Consider the following 25,785-nt stretch of genomic DNA (forward strand, 5'->3'; position numbering starts at 1 on the left):
ATTTAAATGGTGAATTCAATGTGCCTGTGTTTAGGTGGCTGAGGAAATTGTTTGTTTAAAGTTTGGCAGTTGTGGAACCAAATGGCAAATATGTTGTTAACATATCTTAGCCAATGATATGAAACCTTGAAACCAAAACTTTAGGTTTCAAGGTTTCTGGATCTAGAGCTTGTTTGCTCAAAATGTTCCATATAAAAGTTAGCTGGTGGGGTGGAGCATGGCTATATTTACTTTTTGTAGGTAGAAATGGTTTTGCTACATGATATAACGGGACTGAAGGACATGGGGAAAGAGGGCCATGATATCAGGGGGAAATTTGTCTTGTAAGAGAAGAATTGTATTAATGATTGGAAATTTGTGAAAAGGCAGTAATGTCAAAACTGATCACTAACATAGCACTGTAACCTACCCTACAGTCCCAAAACAGAAAAGGTACTTGATGCACAACATATCAAGTACCTTTGTCACAGAAAAGTAGGTCTTTCTGACCATGCACTTGAAACATGCCACTGCACTGGCTGAAAAGGCACTCGGTTCTTACATCGGACTAAAACCTGGTACAAACGTAAATTCAAAGAAGTCTGTCAACCAACCAAATCTCAAAAAAAATGACAGCCTGAAAGTCCCAAAGATTTCGATGGGCTCACCTATGATACACATAATATCTGGAAAGGAATAATTTCTGGTATTCAACTATCTGGTAATACCCACATAGTGAATACCTAAAGAAGAAAAAAAAAAATTATAAAAAAACCAGAATTATAAGAAACAAAGGACTGCTGATGTAGTTTTACTAAGCTAATTATATTTTATTTTATTATTAGTTTTTGTTTGTTTTTATTTATTTTATTTATTTATTTATTTATATTTTGTTTCACCAGAGATCAGGCTATGGTCAATGGTTGACCAAGCAATTATTCTCAGCGACTGTTGTATGTACCAATGTAACTTGTGATCCAGTGTATGTGTATATATTCATGAAGTTGATTTTGCTATAAGAGTTGAGCATGAAATTTTTGAAATGTTGCTGATCATTTCATCTTTCATAACCCTGAAAGAAAGAATCAATATTTGGGTATTTGGACTGCAGACAGTAAGCCTCAGAGATAAATAATCAGAATCTGAAGAGCAATAAAAACAGAAATGAATGCTACGAAATGTAGTAAGGAAATTTTGAGCCAGAGCAGATCTGATGAATGCACATATGTTGTTGAGGTTACCAGTTAAAGTTCTTTTAGAAAACCATCCTCTCTTCTTTTTTTTGTGTGTGTATGTGTTAGGCACAATGGTCTGTTGCAGCCAAGTAACTTAGTATCTTTGAAACCTAATTACTGCTTAAAAGAGCAGTTATGTCTGCATTGTCTACTATGTAAATTGCATGTGTTCTGGCCAGTTTGCCTGTCTGTAAATTGTTAAACTCTTCTGCCTCCATATGAGAAGCTAACTCAGATTCAGTTGAAAGGTCCTGATAATGGTTCTCTATGCTTAGATGGGATTTGAACCTAGGCCTTTCAACCAAAGGGCATTGTCAATACCGATTGAGTTATGGAGGCTCTTCTGTTAGAAATCACAGGATGATTTTTAATAGGCTTTTGAGTGATTGCATGTTGATGTTGATATTAAGACCACAAATGTTGGTGAGATGGATCTAATTTTTTTTTTCTTCCATGTATTACTGAATTTTTGTTGGATATGTTTTTTTTTTGTGATGTTTTTTATGGAAATTTTTCTGATCAGTAGAATAACAGTATTTCTTTATGTTGTCTTTTATAGTTAATTGGAAGGAATAGTTAATTGATGAGTTTAGGCATGTAATGTGAAATAAGAGGCTCATAAGCATAGTGCCTGCACAAAGGGAACTCCTGTCCATGGATGGTTGGTCTAGACAATGCTTCTCAACCCATCATGTGTTCAGGTAGAGTAAGTAGTAGCATTATCGTTTGCTAGCTGATAAGGAAGCCTCATTTGTTGCCATTGTTTTTGGTCCCATCTAATAAATAATATCCAACTGAACCACTTTACTATTTCTGTATCCTCAAATAGGAGAAATTCTGGCTTCTTACAGTGTATATCCATGCCCTTGAAGGATATCATCTACATTGCAAGTGGGGGGTTGGGGGGGAGGCTGAGACTTTGATGACCAAATACAGCAACAACCATTTTAGGTCTCTGAAACGGTTTTGCGGCAGTGTTTCACTGAGCATTGAAATCATTTTCCCAAATGAAAGTCATTTACCATCTAGAAGTTTAGTCGGCATTTCCTGTAACTGGGAAGGGTAGGTGTTTGCAGTGGCAATACTCACCAGGTTTGCCAGAACAGAAGCCACCCCATGAAAATTTTTGAATGGTTTGGCTGGAAGAGGCCATATGTTGCATACACCATTAGCCCATTCTCATTCTATTATTGCTTGCCTTTCCTATCCTACAAAAAAAAAAACCCCATCACATCCTCATTTCTGCACCCATCAAGATATCATCTTCATACAGTTATGTTTCACTTATTCCAACAATTTTAGGTGAATAAACTCAAGCAATGTGACAATTTCATATATCAGATACTTTTGGCATTTGTAACCAGATGCAGCAACTACTCTTACCTATGCTGCCTCTCAGCTTTTACTTCTTTCCACCTGCTCTTGTCTGCTCAGCTTTATCCTCACACCATATTATTCCCCAGGATAAACTATTTCCCTTGCAGTCTTGGCCATCCTGTTCCTATGCTGACCATTCCCATACATTCACTACTGCTTCTGGTGGACACCATCCTTATGCTTTCTGTCCACATCAACACCCCCCATCCCTGTGTCCATCCTCCATTCCTGTTCTTGCATTCTCATCTCTCATACTACTCTTCTCTGCATTCACAGCACTTCAATCTCACTTATTCCATTCTGCTCTTTCATGTCACCTCTTACTTCCTTCGATCTCTTTTAGCAGCTCTTTCTAGTTTATTAGTATTAAATGCATTTAAATGTAATCCGTCCCTTTTATATAATTACATCTAGCCCTCATATGCATCCTACACATTAACAAACTGCATTCCTTTTTGGAACAAGGAATGCTGTTTACCCATCTCTGCCATACCATTTATGATTTTTTTTCACCATCTGAACTAACCTAAGCAGCACACTAACTACTCTTTCTACCACACTGTTATCCTTCACTCTCCTCGATAATATCCTGAGGTCTCTTCTTGCATTCTTTTATGCCCAGCCAAATCATTTGTTTCCACAGCGTTTGACACAACAGCTAACTCGCTTGCTCATATCCAAACCATCACTCACCCTGTTCATACTCCCTTCTGGAAAACAAATCTTGTGCACCTTTTCAAAGGTGCATGAGGTTGTTTTCCACAACACCTTGAATAACGGTCTCCATAAGTGCTGCTCAAGTCTTATGAACTTAAGGTCTTAAAATCTTATAAACTGATATTTTCCTAACAAACTTTCAAGTCAAATAACTATAATGTATATAGTTATTTGGCTAAATGCATAGGTAATAAAAGATAAGCAGTCTTCAATCTAATTACCGTATTTGCCGGCGTATAAGACGCACCCCCTTTTTTCTACACATTTTTTAGGAAAAAACTTTATCACTGAATATTATAATGAATTTATAGTATTTCAAATATAAAGTAATATGTAGGTCTACTTTCAACACCTAATCTAACTAGGAAAGAGTACCCACCTTTTAATCTCTTCGTCAAAACCCAGAAATTCATCTCCAGAGCTAAATGAAGAGACACTTGAAACCTCTTCTAAATCAGAATCTGATTTCTCATACAACAAATTGTCCTCTATACCATCCAGTGCATTACTAATGCCACACTTCTTAAATGATTTAACCACTGTCTCAGTTTTCACAGCATCCCATGAAGCTTTGACCCACTCACACACTTGCGAAAAGCTAGGCTTCTTTCTGATGGCGTAACCTCAAAATCTGAAGACTGCATCCAGCTGTTCCACTTCTCCTTCATAAATCCCTTAAATGGTTTATTAATACAAACATCTAAAGGTTGAAGCTAACTAGTTAGACCTCCTGGAATTACAGCTAACTGAGTTTTCAATTCTTTGAGTTTATTTTTAGCATCTTCTGTTCTGTGAGAATGAAACTGATCCCATACTAGCAGGGTAGGCTTCTTCAACAGTCTGCTAGGGCACCTAGACCAAATTTTATCTATCCATAACTTCATTCCTCCTCCATCCATTCAGCTTTTTGCGTGAACATGTACAAACACTCTTTTAAGCAGTTTTTCTTTGGGTAGCATCTTCCTTTTAAAAATCAATAGTGGCGGCAATTTTGTCCCATCAGCACAGCGGGATAAAACAACCATGTAGTGAGTTTTTTTTGTGCCACGAAGTTTTAACAGTAACACCTTTTGTGCCCTTGGAATCTACAGTTTTGTTTGAGGGCACATCAAAAGTCAGTGGAACCTTGTCCATGTTTCCTATTTGCGCAAGTTCAAAATTTTCTCGTTTCCTTGCGTTAATGACGAATCAATAAAATTTAATAATTTTTTCTTCACATTCAGCTAGCATCTTTTGTGATATTTTTGTTTTAGTCTGCATACATAGCTGGTTTCTCTTCATGAATCTTGAACACCATGATGTTGATCCAGTAAAGTTGGCGATCCCTCTGTTAGTGGCTATCGCTTTCGTTTGATGAATAATCATTTTTGTAGACATTGAAAGTCCTGCTTTTCTGTGCTCTAAAATCCAAGTATTCAGTTCTGCCTCAAGTTATGGCCATTTTGCAGTTTCACTTCATAGGTTATGTTTACTGTGAGTTGCTTTTTTTAGATCCTCTTCCTGATTCCGCCAAGTTCTTATCATTTTCTCAGTTGGGGATGGCCCAAAATGCCTCTCTGCAGCCCTGTTTCCATGTTCTTTAGCATACACAATCACACATAGCTTGTATGCAATATTGTAGCAATGCCGACGTTTTTTAGCCACAATTTGCCAAGAAATTTAGAGGAAATTTAACGGCAGAAATTTATCACCGTTCGCAACAACCGCGACAACATACGCATCCACTGAACTCTACGTAACTGGAATATTCTCACACACCGCAACGAAGCAAGAAAGAAATTGCGTAACTTGGAACAGAGAAAATTTCCAGAAATGAAAGTAATAAAAAACTGAATATCAGCGTATAAGACACACCCTGTTTTTCAGACCTATTTTCAAAGAAAAAAAGTGCATGTTACTGAAATATAGCTAACAATGTTATTCGTTCAGTAAATACTGCAGTAGCTTGACTGTAATGTTTATTTTATTAATTTCTAACAATCATTGGTAGCAATGCAAGCTACCTTGTAGTGCAGTGATAAAAATGATTTTTCTGCATTACTTCAAAGATACCACCTTTCTTGACTATTATCATATAGACATTGTTTCCCCCAAACCATTGATACTGATTTTGTTATGGACAAATACATTTCTTACAAACCTTTTTAAGCATAAAAGAAGTACAGGAATATCATTTGCTAATATAAGTATGGAAACAGTAAGTCACGATATTCCCACACCAAAATAAAATAAAATAAATAAATAAATACTCCAATGCATTTTATTCCACAAGTGGAGTAGGGAGAATTTTTTGTCCAACTTTTGTAAATTGTTAGACAACTAGTTCAGCAATAGTTGAAGTCATGGCAACCAACAAGTTGAGACTTACAGGTGAAGATGAAGAGAGAATGGTAGATATCTGCAATTTCATATCCTTAACCCTTACTTGTATTAGGTTAACTGGTGTTATGTTGTCTTATTATGAATAATTATCTTATACTGTGTTCCATTTATTTATTTATTTAAGTTTTTAATATTGTAGCAACATTGTTATGATTACTGATATTTTATATTTTGCCTTATATTTCAGTCTGAGCCTGCAATGATTGATTCAAAGTATTTCTCACCTCAAAATCGTGCTCGCTATTTTTGGGGAAACATTCCTGGAATGTACACGTAAGTCATTCAAAAAATTGCTTTGGTTACTTGCTGAATATGATAATAATATTAGTTCCTTTCTACACTGCTTGTGTGCCATTACTTTCTCTTTTATGAGGCATAGTTTGCAGATTTTTTTTTATATCTGTCTGAATTATTTATTCAGATCTTATTTAGTTAACCATTTTATTATTATTATTATATAAGTATCTCCATGAGTCAGAATACTCACTGCCAGAGATCTGTTATTCGCACAATAACTATCATATCTTTCCTTAAACTCATTCACTGATGAAACATTCACAACTACCTCTGGAAACCCATTCATCGTCCTCCAAGCAAAAAATCTAGTCATAATACCCTTGCTAACTGCACTCTTATGCAACTTCAACTGGTGACCCCTTGTTCTCTTCCTTTTTGCCATTTCATAAAAAAGGTCTTCAGTGTCAGTTGTATAAAGTCCCTTTAATAACTTAAATGCTTCTATGATGTCTCCTCTTTTTTTGCCTATCAGCTAGAGACTGTCAATCTATTCTAATAGGGATCATTGCATAGACCTGCTACAATTTTTATCACTCACCTCTGGGTTCCTTTCCATCACTTCTTCATCCCCATGAAATCTGGGAATCCAGATTTGTGTGCAGTTGTCCAGATGTGGCTTTATACAGAGAAATGATAACCTCTCTATCCCTGTAAATTTCAGCTCCCTGTCCACGATCATCCCCAAGTGCCCAGCCTCATCAGTTTCCTGCAGTTTGGTTTCATCAATATAATACACAGTTTGTGATCTGATCTCTTCCCAAATTGCACCATCTTACACTTGGCCACATTAAACTGGCAGCCATTTACCTCTGCCCATACTGCTAGTCTGTTTAAGTCTGCAAGATCTCTATATCACTTTCATATACCATTGCTCTTCCCTGTGTAGCATTATCAGCAAACAACTGAATATTTTGCTGTCAATGACTGGATACTATCCATCATCAGAGTATATGAATAACTACTTTTTTGACTGTTCAATCAAGTACAGTCTGAACTGTTACTGAGTGCAGTGGACTTTTCTGAAATTATGCATTCCCAGCACCCTGCAGTTCTGCATAATAATTAAGATGCTTACCTCCAAATAAGTTTCATCATTATTTTTGATGAAAAAGATTCAATTTCAACATCAAGATTTATGAGCCCACATCAGTTAGATGCACTTCAGTATCTTGTGGTCATAATTTTTGAACTATCAGTATCTTATAAGGATAACGATTCGAATTGGTGTACAGTGTTTAATGCAAATATGTTGCTGAGACCCTCACATTAGTAGAATGTCTTTATATGGATGTTTCTGGAACTTCTTGCACACTTCCTTTCTCACTGTTTATTCAAATACTGTTTTTCATTTTCCATACTGTTTAGAATCTCTCTGTACTTATTTGATAACAAGTTGATCTTAAATCCTCATATCAAGCAACACTTAAAACTGAATTTGTAGCTAGTTGGTGTTCGTCAACTGCCTTGTTGCCTTTGGAATTTTCTTTGGTATGCAAAGAGAATTCAGAAAGCAGTATTGTAATCAAAGGTTTTTTTTTTCTTCTCCTCATAGCAAAGAGAATTCTGAAGGAATACAGAGGAGTTGAAGATTTGTTTCTGACATACAAAATAACGATTGTAGCACGAAGGATTCCATTTTCACATTTTATTATTATTTTTTTCTGTGATCTTTTTACAAATTGAGGAGAAAAAATCCCCAAAACCAAAAACTTGAAAAATTTACATGTATTTTAAGTGAGGGTGATTACGTTTGGAACACATCATAGATTCTGAACAGACTGCTAAAGCAAAACCTACCTACTTTAACCAAAACTGTGCTGTCTTATATAGAGGATCATAGTCTATCCACCTTTGGATGTGATTCCTGACCATCCTTTCTTGTACCTTGATAACTACATCAGAGGTACTGATTTGTGAATAATTTGTTGCATCAGTCCTTGCTCTGCTTGTTTAATGGAATTATCTTTCTTTCAACTTATTAGGAATCATGCTTGTGATAAGGATTCAAGAGCTGAACAACCAGATCAGAGTCATGGGTAAATTTCTTGCACATTTCTTCAGCATCATGTCGATATTACATCTAGTCCCACTACTATGTTTGCATCAAGCTCATGCAACAGCTTCAATTACATCTAACTTTATTAATATATTAATTACATTAATATTAATTTTTAATTAATAATAATATTCATTTTTGTCATACTTTATTAAACTGAATATTTAACAACTGAGCTATTTCTAATGCAGTATCACTTTCCTACTAACTGCATCCATGTAATATTTAGTGGAGAAAACACAAGTCCAAAGATAGTATTTAACTAACTGAATTTATTTAGATAATTACATTACTAAAGCAATATTTTGCCTTCTTCACCAAGACACGAAGAAATATTAATCATGTGTATGCAGGCACACCACCAGAAAGGTAAACAGACTGATTTCAAAAGGGCCAGCTCCTAAGTTCTAACTGTTGTCCTCTATGGGTTCAATGGTGGAATCTCACGATGATGGTCTCCCAGATTTTTGGCAATGTGATGCACCCAAATTTATTTAGGTTTGGAGAATCTTGTAGTTCTGAGGCAGATTCCAAGGACAGTCTCTGATTTGTATCTGTTTCTGTATAATAGAGAATGAATGAGGAAATTCTGTATAAGAGAGAATGAATGAGGAAATTCTGTATAAGAGAGAATGAATGAGGAAATTCTGTATAAGTCAATGAATCCCATTGGATTCATTGATCCATAATCCATGGATATGGTCTGCAATCCTGGAATATCTGTAGTGCAGATAATGGAAATAGATTCCATAGTTTCTGTTTTCTGTTCTTTTAAATAGATAACAAGTCTTTCACTTTGTCTGAAGTATGTAAATTTGCAGAAGTAAGAGATACCTGTAGCCCCTTGGTTAATCTAGAAGATGGAGAGGATCTTTTGATGATCAGATAAGAGTAGCTCATTTTTGGTATGGCCTGAAGGAGCTCTGTATGTTATACCTTTTAAGAATGTATGCATTTTTTTTCCTCACATGGTGCAGATGTAAGGATGGCAATGGATCTCTCTCTCTCTCTCTTTTTTTTTTTGGATTTGGGGGGGGGGGGGGGGGGGGAGAGGTTGTGCAGAGCTCTGCTGATTTTATGAAGAGGAAGCCACATTTCAAAGGAGAGGCTAGTGTGTTCCTAGCAGATGGTTCTAGCTCTGTTTGCTAAGGTTTTGATAACTGCTGGGAGGGGTAATGGTATGTGGATGTGCTTTTGACTTAAAGGGATGAGGAGCCATTGGGCAGCTGGGTAATGAGTATTAGGAAAGGGCAGACAGTTATTGTTTTCCCTTTCAGTGGTAAAACGGATCCTTTGGTGTTGCTGTCGTGGTGTGCTAAAAACATTTCTAACATGCCCTGCCATGTTGCTATTTCACTAGCTTTGATCTTTTACAAAAGCAAATCAACACCACACTTGCCATGTTGGCTGAACACTATTCAAGCACTATAGTGATGAGCTATTCAGAACTATTTAGCAGTTCCCTTGAAAATCTCTGATGCTTCAGTGCAGAAAAGAATTTTAAAAAGTAAAGGCTCACCATATCCAAAAATTTAATCATTTAATCAAGATGATAAATAAGATCGAGTGTGATTGAAAAATATCAGCCTTACTCAGAGATCGATCTACTACTCATCTAATTCTCATCTGTCCAAAATGGATTGAGTCCCCAATTAGGCCAGCCTGGTTGGCCCAGTAGTTAGCATACCTGCTCTGCAACCGACAGGTTGCAGGTTCAAATCCTGCTGCAGGCATGGATGTTTGTAATTGTCTTTAGGTGGAAGATGACTCAATCATCGCCTAGTGTGATACCACTGCCCTGCTTATTGGAGGCCTGAAGTGGCTTGGTCTCTAGAGCAAGGTTTCTGGACTATGTAAAATGTAAATTTAAAAAAAAAAAAACATAAAAATTGATAAAAATGAAGAAAAAATATCCTTAGCCCACCTACAGTACAAATGTACTATTTGTTTGTAATTAACCTTTTGTGGGTGAGAACCACATAAAAAGGGGGTATTTCATGCAGACAGCTTGCCATTCCTTTGCTGCATCCCCACTAAGGATAAGTATTTTATATCTGTAGATATGTTTGTTCATGGGACATGCTTGTTTTCCTGTTTATGAAATGAAAAAAAAAAAAAAAAAAAAAACGAGTTTCCAGGAGGGAAAACCATTCTTACGCCATATGAGACAGCTAATTCTCCTTCAGTTGAAAAGATGTGATAAAGGTTCTTTGTGTCTTAAATGGGATTTGAATCCAGATCTTTCCATCCAAAGGACTTTATTGATATTGACTGAGCTACAGAGACTCTTATCAATCTTCATACTGTCTAATTGACACTACAAACACAGGTTTGGGGAGTGTTAGTGTCATTTAGGCTCTCAACCAATTATTAGACAAAGTTGTATCCCGACCTCTTGAACTTTTCACAAACTTAAACCATATAATCCTAGACTTGCCCCAGATTTATGGGTTACTAAAAATACACAAACAGAATATACTCTTGAGACCTATGGTGGAGAGTATTAGTTTCCTCCTAATAAAGTGACCAAACACTTAACCAAGAGCTCTCTTTCCCTCATTACTGACCACACTTCTTCTCGTGTTACAATTTCTCTGCACTTTAAATTTTCTTGTCAGATATGATTCTCAAAGATGCTGACATCATGGTTAATTCTGCTATAGCCTCTCTTTTCACTAATGTTCCCCTAAAAGAAACCTGCCTCAGAATTCACTCATGCCCTCTATCTCCCCCCCACACACACACACATCACCACCACTAATCTTTTCATGGAGCATTTTGAAAATACAGCCCTAAACTCTGCCCTTCTCAGACTTACAATATGTCTCTGCTCTGCTACATTGATGACACGTTCTCTATTTGACCATATGGTGGGGACATGTTAGAGACCTTTTTAGCACACCACAGTAGCCAACCCCCGAGGATCTATTTCACCATTGAAAAGAAGGTATGGTGTTATCATTCCCTTTGACTACTTCCCATGCACTTCTTCAAGCTGTCTTCCGAGTTTATTATATCCACATGCTTTATAGTCTCTCAAATATGTTTCTTCTTTATTAAACCTCTCTTACGGAGACATCTAAAGGACCTTGAAAACTCCCAACTATTTCTTGGATCTGTTTGGTGGCAATTTGCTGTTGTTATGTGATAGGTGAAGAGACATTAGTGAGATTGGAATTCATGGACCACTTTGAAGAAGTGTGCCAAGGATTGTTCCAAATTTACAGACAAGAATGAGCATGCAGAAAATAACAGAAAAAAAAATTTTCTTTGTAGAGTGTTGGGGGGGGGGGGGGCTACTGTACTCAACCAGCAGAATAGTATTTCTATTGTTGCTTTCATTAGAGAGGTAGAACTATAGCTGGAACTCAAATGACAGATGGAGATGTATGAACTTGACTTATGAATGTTCCTGTGTAACAAAGGAACAACCTTCGACTATGTCCTTCATTGTGTAGGAATTCCACCTGCTGCCTTTTACAGTCAGTAGAACAACATGACACAGCAACTTATGAGGACAAAGGCAGATATAGGCAAAAAGTCAGTTGCTGCAGTTCTCACAGGTTATCTTGTAGCATGTTTTACAATCACTGTGTAAGAGCTTACTCAGCTAAGCAAGTAGCAGGAGACCGAGACCTTGATAGCTGGGACATAGGAATTCTTCTTAAGGTCAGACTAGCATAACCTGACAGAGAAAGTAGCAACAGCAGGATTATTCAAGAGGTGGTTGAGAAGCCTCCAGATGTATTACTATCGGGTCCTGTGTGATATCTAGTGTGGCCAGCCTGTGGAAACCTCTTTACTCTCAAATGGAGGAGGTGCTCACTCCCTAGTTTATTAATAACAATATACTGAGGATTCTATCACCAGCAAGCATGTGAGAAGAAAGGGGACAGAAACCAGGCACTCTACCCTACATACAAAACATGGTACCACTTTGTATCTCCAATAACAAGAAGGTGGTGTTTTGTCAGTTTGATGAAAGTCATCTACCATCTGAAAGTGTAAGTGTTTCCTCCAATTAGGGAAGATATATTTATATTAAATATTTGTCTTTCTTTTGCAGAGTTATAGTAATGAAAACAATCATCTCCCCTATGTTACTTCACACTGATAATATAATAGATATATCATTGACTCAAGAATGATCCTTGTATAGCCCATTCATTCCCTTCTTTTGGAATTATCAAAAATGAGATCTCAAATTGTACTTGCATCTCCAACCTCAACAAAGGGATTTTGTCTTCCTGTCCTGAAATATTTCTACATTGTTAACATTGTTCAGACTATAAGAAGAGTCACAAATTCTCAGGAATAAAGTTATCAGACTTCATTCCTGAGATACAAAGTGGAATGGAATGACTGGAACCTTTGGACATATACTATGAGGTTTCTCATGAAACCTCAGAGAAGGGGGTTTGCTGTGCCTTGTGAGATATGAATAATAACTCAATATGAAATCATCTGCTATCTAAGTAGCTAGCTGTGAAGATTTTTCATGTGCAAACTGTTGCTTATTTATGCATGGGTAAAATAATGATGAAAAATAAGAAGTGTAATTTTTTTGTTGATTACTGTATAACTCCCGAAGTATTTCTCACAATTTCAGTTTCATCTTCCTGTCCATTGTGATTGCTAAATACATTATCTCATCATTTTATTGCAGTAAAGTCACACGAATATAATATATAGTATGCAGGTCTTATTAATTTAAGTTGCAGAATTTATATTTGTTGAACTGGACTTATTTATCCTCTGTCCACAACACCTTTTTCCTTCACTTCATGCATTTGATATGTGCTTGCCATCTCTCAACTCTTGACAAAAACCAAAGTTCTAAAACTGTAAAATAGATCAAATATAAATCATTTATGCTGTTTATTTATTTATTTAAGCTACAGAGTTCATTATTCTAAAGGAAATCATTCTGAATTTTAATTAACCTTATTAAATATCACTCCATTCTGATGTTCTACCTTACTGCATTGAGATCATATCGCTCAGTGCAGTAAAGTAAAACATTTTGTAGCAGCATTAGATAATCTCATTTACAAAATGATTTTTGGTAGGTTACATATTTTAGAATTCATCTTCTGACAGGAAGGCAGAACCAATCTACTACATTTTATATATCATTTACAGGGTTATGCATGTTATAATAAAAAATATATTTGTAGCACTCATTTTTATCATAATTAATTAAAAAATATATGATTACAAAGTTTAGAGTGGTTTAAGATGTCGCTTATTCATATAAAACTTTTGGATAGAACACTTGTATTACTCCAGTAGTGCCATCATAAGGATACTACAACATTGCCCTTTGGTTAGGAAAGACCTTGGTCTGAATTTCATCTAGGATGCAAGGAACTTTTACAAGGGCTCTTTTCTTTCAGCTGAAAGTGAGTTAGCTAGTCTCATATTGGAATTGACAGATATTTTTTTCTCTTGGAAATGCTTGTTTTTCATCTTGCAAACTGCTAAATACTATGTGCAGTTAACCAACATAACATACTGGCCATTTAGTGTTAGTTGCTTTAAATGTAATATTAGCACATCTAAACGTTTATGCTATATCAGAAAAATTCTCTTTATATTTTCTTTTGTAATATTACAGAGATATTATTTGCAAAATTTTTATTTCTTTAAATGTTTTACAACTAGACCTGAACACAAATGAATGCATAAATATGCAATTATATTGTCAACACCAAAAGGTAGCTAGGTTGTTGTCAATACATTGTCACTCATCTCTCATTGCCTATAGTCTTTGTTGTTCTCTAGTGTGATTTACTTGTATCCTTGAAGACAAATAATCACTGCATCATTTGCACAACAATGAAATAAGACTGTCACAAACAAGTAGTCTAATTAGTGGTATAAAATGATGTGATGAACATTTAAAGAACATGACATAATTACAAAAATATATAGCTTTCTAATTTTTTTTTTTTAAAAAAGAACGATAGTCTAAATTTTAGGTGCATGTGCTAGAATGGATATAATATCATGGAATATGACATCACATACATCTCAGATTATCATATAAAGAAATCTTTATATATATATAAATTAGTTAATACTGACAGTACACTGTATATTGATTAGTTAATGGGAGGTTTTATGATTATATGAATTATAAATTAGTTTAATTAATATATTATACAAATATTTATTATATATATAATGTTTAGAATTGTTATCATTTTTACGTATTTTCATTTAGTCAAATATTCAGTATAATATAATGTTACTAAAATGTATTCCTTTTCTATTTTAAAAGCAGTGGTATTCTTAAATTATAGCAGTTATTTCTTTTCCTTCCTGAACGTTAATAGTTTATTAGTTTATCTACATATAAGTACAGTGTACAGGAAGCATAGAATATATATATATATATATATATATAGAACTGGTAATAAACTATAAAAAAAAAAGTAATAGAAATTGTGACATATCTTTGTGTGTGTGTATGATTAAATCAGTGCCTTATAACTTTCTAAAGATCACTGAAAGGATCAGAACCTAATATCCTAAATTTAAAAAAAAAAAAAAATCAGATAAAAGTTTACTAATTTTTAGAAAAAGTGCTTTATAAACTCTGAGTCATCTGTGTTCTGAGAAAACATGTATTATAGCATGCACACACACACACATGCATGCATGCATGCATGCACCTATGTGTGTGTACACTGTATATTTAATTATAGACATTGTGTTGATTTTTTAATGTTTTGGTTGTTTCGTTAAATTTTATTTATTTGTTTTCTCTTAAAATATATATCATTGCTGTATTCTTGTTTTTCTACATTTTGATATGTTTATTAATCATTGTAATTCTTTCTAGATATTTTTGTTTACCTGCTAACAAGATATTCCTTTGGTCTACACTCATCTATTTAAAAGTCTTTAAGATTATTGCTCATTAAGCATGTACATAATTCATAGATTTCATACTTCACACTTTCCCTGATTCACACCTGTTATTCATGTCAGTTTTTTTAAACGAATAGTTATTAGAGTATTTGTAAACAGATATATGTAAATACACTATTAAATATCTCAGCCAGCTTACTTGGGCAGTAATTCTACTATATTTGCTATACTTTCTCACGAAAGAAAGAAAGAAGATATTTTCTTCATAACATATAAAGAGGATGAAGAGAGAAGAGAAGGAGAATGAGAGAGAGAGAGCCTTTTTTTTTTATCCTTTCTTGTTTTCTGGTTTATACGAAAATTTCTTTACCATTTAAAGGTTGAGAAATTATGTTCCTTTATAAGTCTTTATTAGTCCACTTATAATCTAAAGATATGCCAGCAGAATTTTTTTAAAAAAGCATAAAATATTCTTCAGTGAAATCTAAGAATTACAGGAAAAAACAGCATAATATCTAGCTATTTTGCTTATTAAATAAGGATTCAGACTTCCAAATTTTCATTTAACCACACTACCGGCTAGAACATATATATACATCCAAGTTTCCATGGATGCGAAGTGCTTATTAAAATTATAATACCATTGATATTACATTGAAATATATGATGGATACGAAGCGTATGAAGATGCGTATTTGATCCATAATGGCCTGTAAGGTGGTTAATAGGAATTGCAGTGCTGATATCTGTATTTCCCAGTTTGAAATAAATGTTTTGCAGTTCATAACTTGTTAATCACCCATGATTGCTAGTGTACTTGCATTATATGACTTCAGTGAGAGAAAGCATAGCTGCAAGACAGGGAACATAAATGTTAAACAGCATACAGCTCAAGTATAAAATTTGAAAGTCACTCTTTATATGTAAACTGCACTGAGATCATTATGTATAATAATATATGAGTATACACATACACACAGCTTGCCTTAGTATATCTGCTCTCTTTCCAAGAGGCTATATGTTCAAATTCTGCAATGGGAATGGATGTGTGTGATGGTGTTTAAGAGGGTGATGATATTCATCTCTACTTTCATAACTTTAATTATAATTTGATTATAAACAATTATAATCAAATTTCACAACCAATGTCCTGCTTATAGGAGGTCTGAAATGACTTGAAAAAGTTCCATGTTCAGTCTTCAGAGCAGGATTTCTGGACTGTGCTAAATAAAAATCAATTAAAATGGAAAAAAGGTAATTGCATGCACACTATATGCATGTGAATGCCATGATTATGAACAGCAGAGAATATTACTATCATAGCCATACCAGTAATTATTATGATAAAGTTGATTTCTTAGTGTGGGATATTTTGTATGTTCCCACATCACACACACATACACACTGTAGTGACAAAAGTATTATGGTCACTTGAGTGTTTTTGCAGACTTCAGTAGATTTTTGTAGAGTGATTTATCACTCTACAAAAGTAGATACACTAGATACACTAGTACATACACTAGAGTGATATGAAAAATCACTCTAGTGTCTACAGTATCCCTCACTCCTGCCAACTTAAATAATTCAGACAAACTGGAAGAACAGTTAATATCTGCCTAGAAAAACATAGAAAATATCCATCATCTCACTACAGTGTCCAGGGATGGCAGACCATGCTGTAGATAGATCATTGAATCCAATTGTGGGTGGATCCTTCCTCTTATTCAGAAACAGATACAAATCAAACAGACTGTTCTTGGAGTGTGTTTTATCACTACAAAATTCTCCAAACCCAAATAAATTTGGCTGTATCACACTGCCAAAACTCTAAAAACCCTTCATTGTGAGACCTTCAGCAAGATTCTAACACCACAACCAAAGAGGGCACCAGTTAGCACTGTTGGAGCCTTTTGCAATTGGTCTGTGTTTGCCTTCTTGCTGGTGTGCCTCCATGAATATTATTAGTTTTTCTTTGTGCCTTTGAAGATGCCTTGGTGACAAATGCACTTATAATCTTATTAGCTAAATAAATTTAGTTAGTGAATTATCATCATCATCATCATCTTCTTCCTTATACCCTCTTTTACCTTGCGGTGTCGAGGGTCCACTGATCATCGGACCTCACTCCGTTTACAGGATAAGGTGGTCAGCCTTATGCCCCAGTGTATCCTATGGCCTGTAGTGTTGAGTTCTCGAGGCCAGTTTGCCTGCTTTGCGGGATGAAAAACCCCAGAATAAACTGGGGAAAAAACCCTGCTGTCCACGCCCAAGACTGGCTAACTTGGCTATGGCTGAGGAAGATCCTTCAGCTCCTCACGTCACTGACGGGAATCGAACCTAGGACACTCCTTCCCCAGGCATATGGTTGCGAAGCGCATAGCCACTAGGTTAACCGTGCGGATGTTAGTGAATTATTATTTTTAAATGTGCTTTCTCCATTAAATACCAACATGAATACAAAGGAAATTTGTATTCATGTTGCTACTTGTAGCTACTTTTTTGGTATGGCCAAAGGGAGGTCTGTATGTTACACCTCTTGAGAATGCTTTCAGTTTTTTCTGAGGTGTCCCAGATGTACAGGATGATGATGTTTTTTTTTTTTTTTTTTTTTTTTTTTTTTTTTTTTTTTTTTTTGAGGTCTGGGGGATAATTTGGTTTGAAGGATGGGTGGAAAGCTCTGTTAATTAATTTTGTGAAGGTGAAGCCATTGGCTAAAAATGTGTAACTGATGTGATCAAATTCAGTGCAGAGGCTAGTGTGATCCAAGTAGATGGTTCTAACTCTATTAGAACAATCCATTGGGAAGGTGAGTGAGCAAGAATGTCAAGGAAGTGCAGACACTTATTGTTTTCCATTTCATTGGTGAAACAGATCCTTGGGCATTGGCTGTTTCTTCCATTAAACATAAACACAAGCATTAACTGACATCTAAGCATACATACTAGATTTTTCCTGTATAGGCAAGTCACTAAATGTTTGCTGTTATTTTTTATATTCAATTAACAGAGTTCACCATCAAAGAGTACAAGAAACATTATAGTAACAATCATGTTGGAAGTTTTTTAGACTTGGTTAGACTATAATAAATTTAGTTTAATCCTTTATCCAAGTATAAGCAAACAAAGTTTGCACTTGAAGTACCTTCAGGACTGAGGCAACTCGTGGTAAAGGTGGACCAAGCTCACATCACTCCTACTCTTAGTATCTCCCATAATGCAAGGCACATCTCTTAGCAGGCAGGCATGTATAATGCATAGGTATATTTGTATAGGTAAATATGACTTCTCCATTGCTTCCACCTTGGTATCATCACCTCTGGGTCTGGCTCCCACTGACGAGACCTCAATAAAGGTCGAAACTGGTATGGATGTGGCCCTTCCCTTAATGCATAGCATTATACATGTCTGCAAGGAGATGTGCCTTGCATTATGGGAGATACTAAGAGTAGGAGTGATGTGAGCTTGGTACATCTTTATCATGAGTTGCCTCAGTCCTGAAGATACTTCAGGCGCAAACTTTGTTTGCTCACACTTGGATAAATGATTCAACTAAATTTATTATAGTAACAATCACTTTTTGACTGACAGTTAGGTCTAATTTAGGCCTTATCTAAAGGTCTATAAATTGGCTAGATATCATCATAAATTATGAGATGTTCCTAATAATACCAGGTTCTGAAGTCGAAATGGTGTTTCTGGGCAGTTGGGCAGTTTTTCATGTTCTTCTTAAATTCTCTTTGTATTCTTCATAGTGCAACTATGACAACTTGAATGGTTATTGCACTTTTGCTCTAAATTTGATGAATTTCAGTCTCCAGATTTCTATACTTTGTCAATTTTTCTTCTACTCTACTCTACTCTACTATCCCCTGGTATCACCACCATAACACTTCACTTTTTCAGCGAGTTTTTTTTTTTCACGAGTTTTGCAACTTCAGTCATCAAATTCCTGACATGTATCTTCTGGGGGGAGGGGGGGGGACAGTATATTATGATAGTACTACAAGAAAGAGTTACATCATTACTAACTTTTGATTAACAATTTTCCTCCAAATTAATCTGTTATTTGTCAAGACTCCAATATTATCAGATATTATATTTCTGTCTTCTAAGGCACTTTATACAGTATTGATCCACTTAGATTTTGGTCTTCTTCTGAGTCATTTCCCTGCTAAACTGCTGAAAATACTTGTTTTGTTAATTTTTCCTTTCTGTTCAAGTACCCATTCTATTAACACATTCTTGAATGCAAACAAAGTTAAGTTCTTTCCTAATATCCTCGTTTTTAATATGATACTACCATTGATATCATTATTGAATTACTTAAGGAATTCACAACATAAACTGGAATATAAATTAAAATAGACTTTAATATATACTTCCTATATTTCGGCAACATCACGTTGACATTTTCATGGGAACTTAAGATTAAGACACGTGTATGCAGGCACTAGAACAGCAAATGAAATTGAATAAACTCCGGAGACTACTGTTATTTCTAAAGTCCTGATGGTGTCCCCTAGCGGGCTATATTAGGTATTCTTGGCCGTTGGACTGAAGTTCTCATGATGTACATTTCCCAAATTTGGGGCAGTCTCATGCATCCAAATTTGTTGAGGTTGGGTACTTTTTTTATGGCTGAGGCTGATTTTATGGATAGTCTTTCAAATTTATACTTTCTGCGGTATATTATCATTATTATTATTATTACAGGCAACTCCAAGGAGTCAACAGACTCATCGAGGGAGGCCCTAACATCATGTCAAGAACAACTATTTGTCTTTCATACAGTATCTATCATACCTCGCCTTAAACTCATTCACAGTCATAGCACCCACAACAGACTCTGGCAGCTTATTCCACTCATTTACTACTCTCCAAGTAAAGAACCTAGCTCTAACACCCCTGTTAACCACATTTTTGCCCAGCTTCCATGTATGGCCCCTAGTCCTCCCACCACCAGCCCTATTCTCAAAAATATCTTTTGGATTAATCTTATAGAAACCCTTCAGTAATTTGAATGTCTCAATCATATCACCCCTTTTCTGCCTATCAACCAATTTTTGCAACCCACAAATCTTCAATCTGTTCTCATAAGGTTTATTCCACAGACCTGCCACCATCTTAGTCACTTGTCTCTGGATCCTCTCCACCTCCACCCCATCAAGAAGAAACCCTGGCGCCCATATCTGGATACAGTAGTCCAGATGGGGTCTTATCAGGACTCGATACAGAGGAACAACTTGTTTGTCTCTGCTCGTTAAAGTGTTTTTCAGCAACCAAGTGATTTGATGAGCTGTTTTAGCCACTTTTGCAATGTGCCCCCCTAAACTTCAACTCCCAAATCCCTGGCCTCATCAATCTCCTGGAGTACGGTTCCACCAATGTGATATACTGCTGCTAATCTTTTCACTCCAAAATGCATAACCTTACACTTTGCCACATTAAATTGACATCCATTTTCCTTAGCCCAGTCCTCCAAACTATCCAAATCATCCTGCAAAATTTTGACATCCTGTGCACTCACAATTGCTCTACCCAACTTTGCATCATCAGCAAACAAGTGAACACTTCCTCCCGTATCCTTTCCTATATCGTTAATGAACAAATTGAAAAGTAGTGGTCCAAGAACAGAACCCTGTGGCACACCACTAGTCACAAGCCGTCTTTTGGACTCCACTCCTGAATAAACCACTCTCTGGTATCTCTCCATCAACCACCCTCCCATCCATCTCACCAACCCTATATCCATCCCCATCTGCTCCAGTTTACTGATTAGAGTTCCATGTAGTATCCTATCAAAGGCCTTGGCAAGGTCCAGTAGAATCACTGAAAACCCATTACCCTTATCCAGTTCAGTCGTTACTGTGTTATAAAACGTGAGCAAATTAATGAGGCATGATCTACCCTTCACAAAACCATGTTGTCCCCCATACAGTATTCCATTTTCATCTATCCAATCTTGTATTCTTCTCATGGCTAGTTTCTCCAAGACCTTGACAACGATTCCTAATATGCTAATCGATTGGTAATTTACAACAGCAGTCTTGAAACCTCCTTTATGCAGTGGAACTATTTTCCCCTCTTTCCACCCCCTCGGGACTAACCCAGACCCGAGACTCAGATTAAACAGAATGGTCAAGGGTACTGACAATTCTTTAGCCGCTTCACGTACGACACGAGCTGGTATACGATCCAATCCCACAGATGTATTGACATTGAGGTTTTGTAATAGACTACTCACCTCCACCTTATTCACCACAATTCCTGTATAAACGTTTGGTTCATTCGTTTCTGCAATTTCACCACCTGGATGATATACTCTTGTAAAGTGCTTGCTCGGTAATTCAACTATATCAACTGATTCGGTTACCTCCCTACCATTGGCGTTCTTTAAAATCATTCTGCCATATACATTTTTTCTTCTACTTGCAACATATCGAAAAAACTGTTTAGGATTGTCTTTAGCCTGCATGGCCAATGTTCTTTCGTAATCCTTTTTTGCTTTTCTTACCACCCTCGTTACCCCTTCTGGCCTGGGCTTTATACTGTTCATGTGTCTGTCGGTCACCTTTCTCCTTAAATTCCCTTTATAGTTTCTTTTTTTGCAGCTCAAGCTTAATGGTGTTATTCATCCATTTAATTCCTACTTGATTTATTATCCGGACTCTAGGTATACAGTCAGCCATTGCTTCATGCAAACACTTCTTAACTGCCTCCCATGCACTGTCAACTTCTAGCCCTTCCAGTTTTACATGCCATGGCACTGTACCAATCAATCTCCTAAGCTTGTCATACTTACCAGCCCAATAATTCCATATGTACCCTGTCTTAATTGTAAATTCCACACCTTTAGCCATCTCCCAAGTCTAGACCCGATGATCACTCTCACCAATTGGTGGCAACGTGGTCATATTCGTTACAGCCAAATTCTCAGATGCAATTACCATAAAGAAGTTGGCCAGGGGTGGGGAGAGTGGCGAACCCATGGCTGTTCCCCCTCTATCTGTTTGTACAATTTTCCATGCCAAACGAAATAGCCTGAGTTCATTGTGAACTGAAATGGGGCTGAGATATCGGGAGGGAATTTGGCTTGGATGAGCTCTAAGGTTACCTTGAGTGGGACATTTGTGAATAAGGAGGAGACGTCAAAACTGACCATTATGTCAGTATGTTGGAGTGTAAGGTTTTCTATACTGGCTTTGAAGTGGGCTGAGTTTTTTTGTATATGATGGTGTGTTGCCAGTATAGTGTATGAGCTCTTTGGCTAATTTGTATGTGGGGAGTCAATGCCATCCACTATGGAACGTAATGGCACATTTTGTTTATGAATTTTTGGAAGTCCATAAATACGGGGGGGGGGGGGGGTATAGAGTTGAAAGGTTTTAATTTGTTGGTGACTTCCGCAGGCCAAGAAGTGACCTTCTTAAGGAGCCTATGGAGTTTTCTGATTTGTGAGTTGGTGGGATTATATTCAATAAGGAGGTAGGTAGTCCCATCTAATAATAAAGCATTATGTTTACCTGTGTAGTTAGTATGGTTGAGAACCACGGTGGCATTCCCCTTATCCACTTTGGTGATTACTATTTCTTTGTTTTTTCTTCATTTCCTGTAGAGTTTTGTATTCACTATTGGATATGTTGGTTTTTTGTGGTTTTGCTTTGGTGAACTCAGGCTACTTCCAGTCTTATATTGTTGCCGATAAACATAAAGCATTATGTTTACCTGTGTAGTTAGTATGGTTGAGAACCACGGTGGCATTCCCCTTATCCACTTTGGTGATTACTATTTCTTTGTTTTTCTTCATTTCCTGTAGAGTTTTGTATTCACTATTGGATATGTTGGTTTTTTGTGGTTTTGCTTTGGTGAACTCAGGCTACTTCCAGTCTTATATTGTTGCCGATGTGGTTTGGAAGGTGGCAGATACCACGTTCAATCTGGATCATTATTGCTTCAGCCGGTATTTTTCTCGGAGCAATGGCAAAATTGTGGCCACATGTAAGAACATTGAGTGCCTCAGGTTTCAAATCCATGGAAGAAAGGTTGACTGCCATGTTGAGTGGTAGTTTTGGATCAAAGGTAGAGTTCTTTTTCAGGTTATCATATTTCTTGATGTATTTATGGACTTCCAAAAATTCATAAACCAAATGTGCCATTACATCTCATAGGAGATGGCATTGACTCCCTCACGTACAAATTTGCCTAAGAGCTCACACACACTATACTGGCAACACACCATCACACATAAAAAAACTCAGCTCACTTCAAAGCCAGTATAGAAAACCTTACACTCCAACATACTGACATAATGATCAGTTTTGACATCTCCTCCCTATTCACAAATGTCCCATTCAAGGTAACCTTAGAGCTCATCCAAGCCAAATTCTCTCCCGATATCTCAGCCCTATTTCATTTCACAATGAACTCAGGCTATTTCGTTTGGCATGGAAAATTCTACAAACAGATAGATGGGACATCCATGAATTCACCACTCTCCCCACCCCTGGCCAACTTCTTTATGGAGACTTTTGAAGAGAAAGCCTTAAACTCTGCCCCACAAAAACCTACTATATGGCTTTGCTACGTTGATGATCTGTTTGCTATTTGGCCACATGGCTCAGATACACTCCTCTTCTTCTTAACACACTTAAACAACCAACATCCCAGAATCAAGTTCACCTTGGAAAAAGAGGATAACAGCAGCCTCCCTTCTAGACACAATAATCACCTGCCAGCCTGATGCAACTTTGGTTTTCTGAGTTTATAGAAAACCCACCCATACAGGCAGATATATTCACCAACGATCTGCCTCCCCCTCTCACAACAATATGGTGTTATTAAGACACTACATAACAGGGCTAAACTAATCTGTTCGAATGACAAGGCCCTAACCACTGAACTAATCCTTAATACATTCTCAGCCAATGGCTACCAGCCCCAAAAAATACTAAAACCAGTAACCCCCCCCCCTACACAATAAAGATTACTCTAAATCAATCACCATCCCCTACATCCGGGGAACCTCTGAAAAAATAACCAAAATCCTAAAAAAATATAACCTGACCTCTTGTTACGAACCATATAGAAAATTGGCAACCCATATCTGCTCCACAAAAGACCAACCACTTCCCCTAGACTTACCTGGTGTTTACCAGGTCCCTTGCAGCTGTAAACTGTCCTATTTGGCCAAACAGGCAGGACAACGAATATCAGAATTTTAGAACACAAGGACTACATCCAGTTTTACCATTACAGTCACTCTGGGCTTGCAGACCATGCTCTGGATACTCGCCACAGAATACGTTGAAAGAAAGCCACAATAATACACAGCTGCAAGTATAAATTTGAAAGACTATTCATAGAATTAGCCTTAGCCCCCTAAAAAACGTGCCTAACCTCAACAAATTTCGATGCATGAGACTGCCCCGAATTTGGGAAACGTACATCATGAGAACTCATTTGCTGTTCTAGCCTGCATCCACATGTCTTAATCTTAAGTTCCCATGAAGATGGCAACGTGACGTTGCCAAAATATATGAAGTATGTATTAAAGTCTATTTTAATTTATATTCCAGTTTACGTTGTGAATTCCTTAAGTAATTCAATAATCATATACAGCCAACGTATAAGCCTTTCTAGAAGAATTACTACCATTGATATCATCCGTTCATTTCCCTAATCTTTCTTAGAACTCTCGTATCTCTGGTCTCCAGTCTTTGCTTAAATGTTTTATTTCTAACCCACCTCTCAGACCCATCTGTTAAAATTTCTTTGAACACTGTCTTGTACACCGCTAGTTTAGTGTTTTGACTAATGTCTCTATTATTCCATATACAATTATTCAGTTGACCTCCTACCATACCGACTTGCTAAGTCTGTTGCCTATTTCCATATTTAATTTTCCACCATCACTGAAACTTGTGCCTAAATAGCTGAAATGTTTTACTTGTTCTCCATTCAGGATTTAGTTTATGTTTTCATTGTTTCTGCTTATTTTCATTGTGTTTCTCTTTTTATTGCTGATTTTCATACCAAATTTATTACAACAGTTATTTAATTTAGTTAAGGAATCTTGTAGGTCTTGTACTGGGTTTATATTTAAATATATCTGCATAAAGTAAAAAGCTGAAATTAACATATCAAATTTTGATATCAGGTTTAATGCCAGTTTTCTTCATAATGTAATCCATATAATGATTATTAAAAGATGATTATCAATTCTAACTGCTGACTTACAACTCAAATATTGACTAAATATTGCTTGATATCATATCCCATTTATACCATATAACTGCAGCGTTTTAAACAGATCCTTGTTATTTTCCCATGATTTCTCAACTGTGTGTCTTAAAGGGAAAATCTGGTCCTGCCAACCTCGGTTTGGCCCAAATGCACTTGTTCTGCACTACATTTCTCTTCCACAATTTTTCTTAGTCATTTCTCAAGTATACTTACATAAATCTTATCAGGAACACATAGTAGGGAAATACCTCTGTAATTCTCACATTCAGTTTTATTTCCCTTTTTTTTTATTGATAGGTACTATAAGAGCTGTACACAAATCATCTTCTATAATTAGACCATCTGTTCAGGCCTTCTGAATTATGTAGTGTAGCCACTGTAAAACTTTTATACCTCCATACTTGAGCATTTCTGGTAGAATATCATATTCCACTGTATTTGCCAGCTTTTTCAACTTCAATACTTGAAATAGAAAAAGCCGACAAATTAATTTCAAGAATTTGATGGCTTTTTCTACTTTAAGTACACACACACACACACACACACACACACACACACACACACACACACACACACACACAGTTGGGTCTCTTTTTATGCGGTAGATACGTTCCACAGAAAACCG

The 25,785-nt window shown here is 36.3% G+C and overlaps 1 protein-coding gene across 4 annotated transcripts in view; it reads left to right on the forward strand.

Annotated features, from left to right (window-relative positions):
* LOC150100806 (DNA (cytosine-5)-methyltransferase 3A-like) overlaps window positions 1–25,785 on the forward strand; it is a 745,691-nt gene that overhangs the window by 578,349 nt on the left and 141,557 nt on the right. For all 4 annotated transcript variants that reach the window (XM_090401182.1, XM_090401184.1, XM_090401186.1 and 1 more), the window contains one exon: window positions 5,878–5,963. In XM_090401182.1, coding sequence (XP_090257308.1) covers window positions 5,878–5,963 — 86 coding nt within the window. The remainder of the gene's footprint in view (window positions 1–5,877; window positions 5,964–25,785) is intronic.

The sequence above is a fragment of the Typopeltis vanoorti genome, chromosome 12, assembly GCF_054136105.1.
Source record: "Typopeltis vanoorti isolate ZY-2024b chromosome 12, IOZ_Tvanoo_1.0, whole genome shotgun sequence".
NCBI lineage: Eukaryota > Metazoa > Arthropoda > Arachnida > Uropygi > Thelyphonidae > Typopeltis > Typopeltis vanoorti.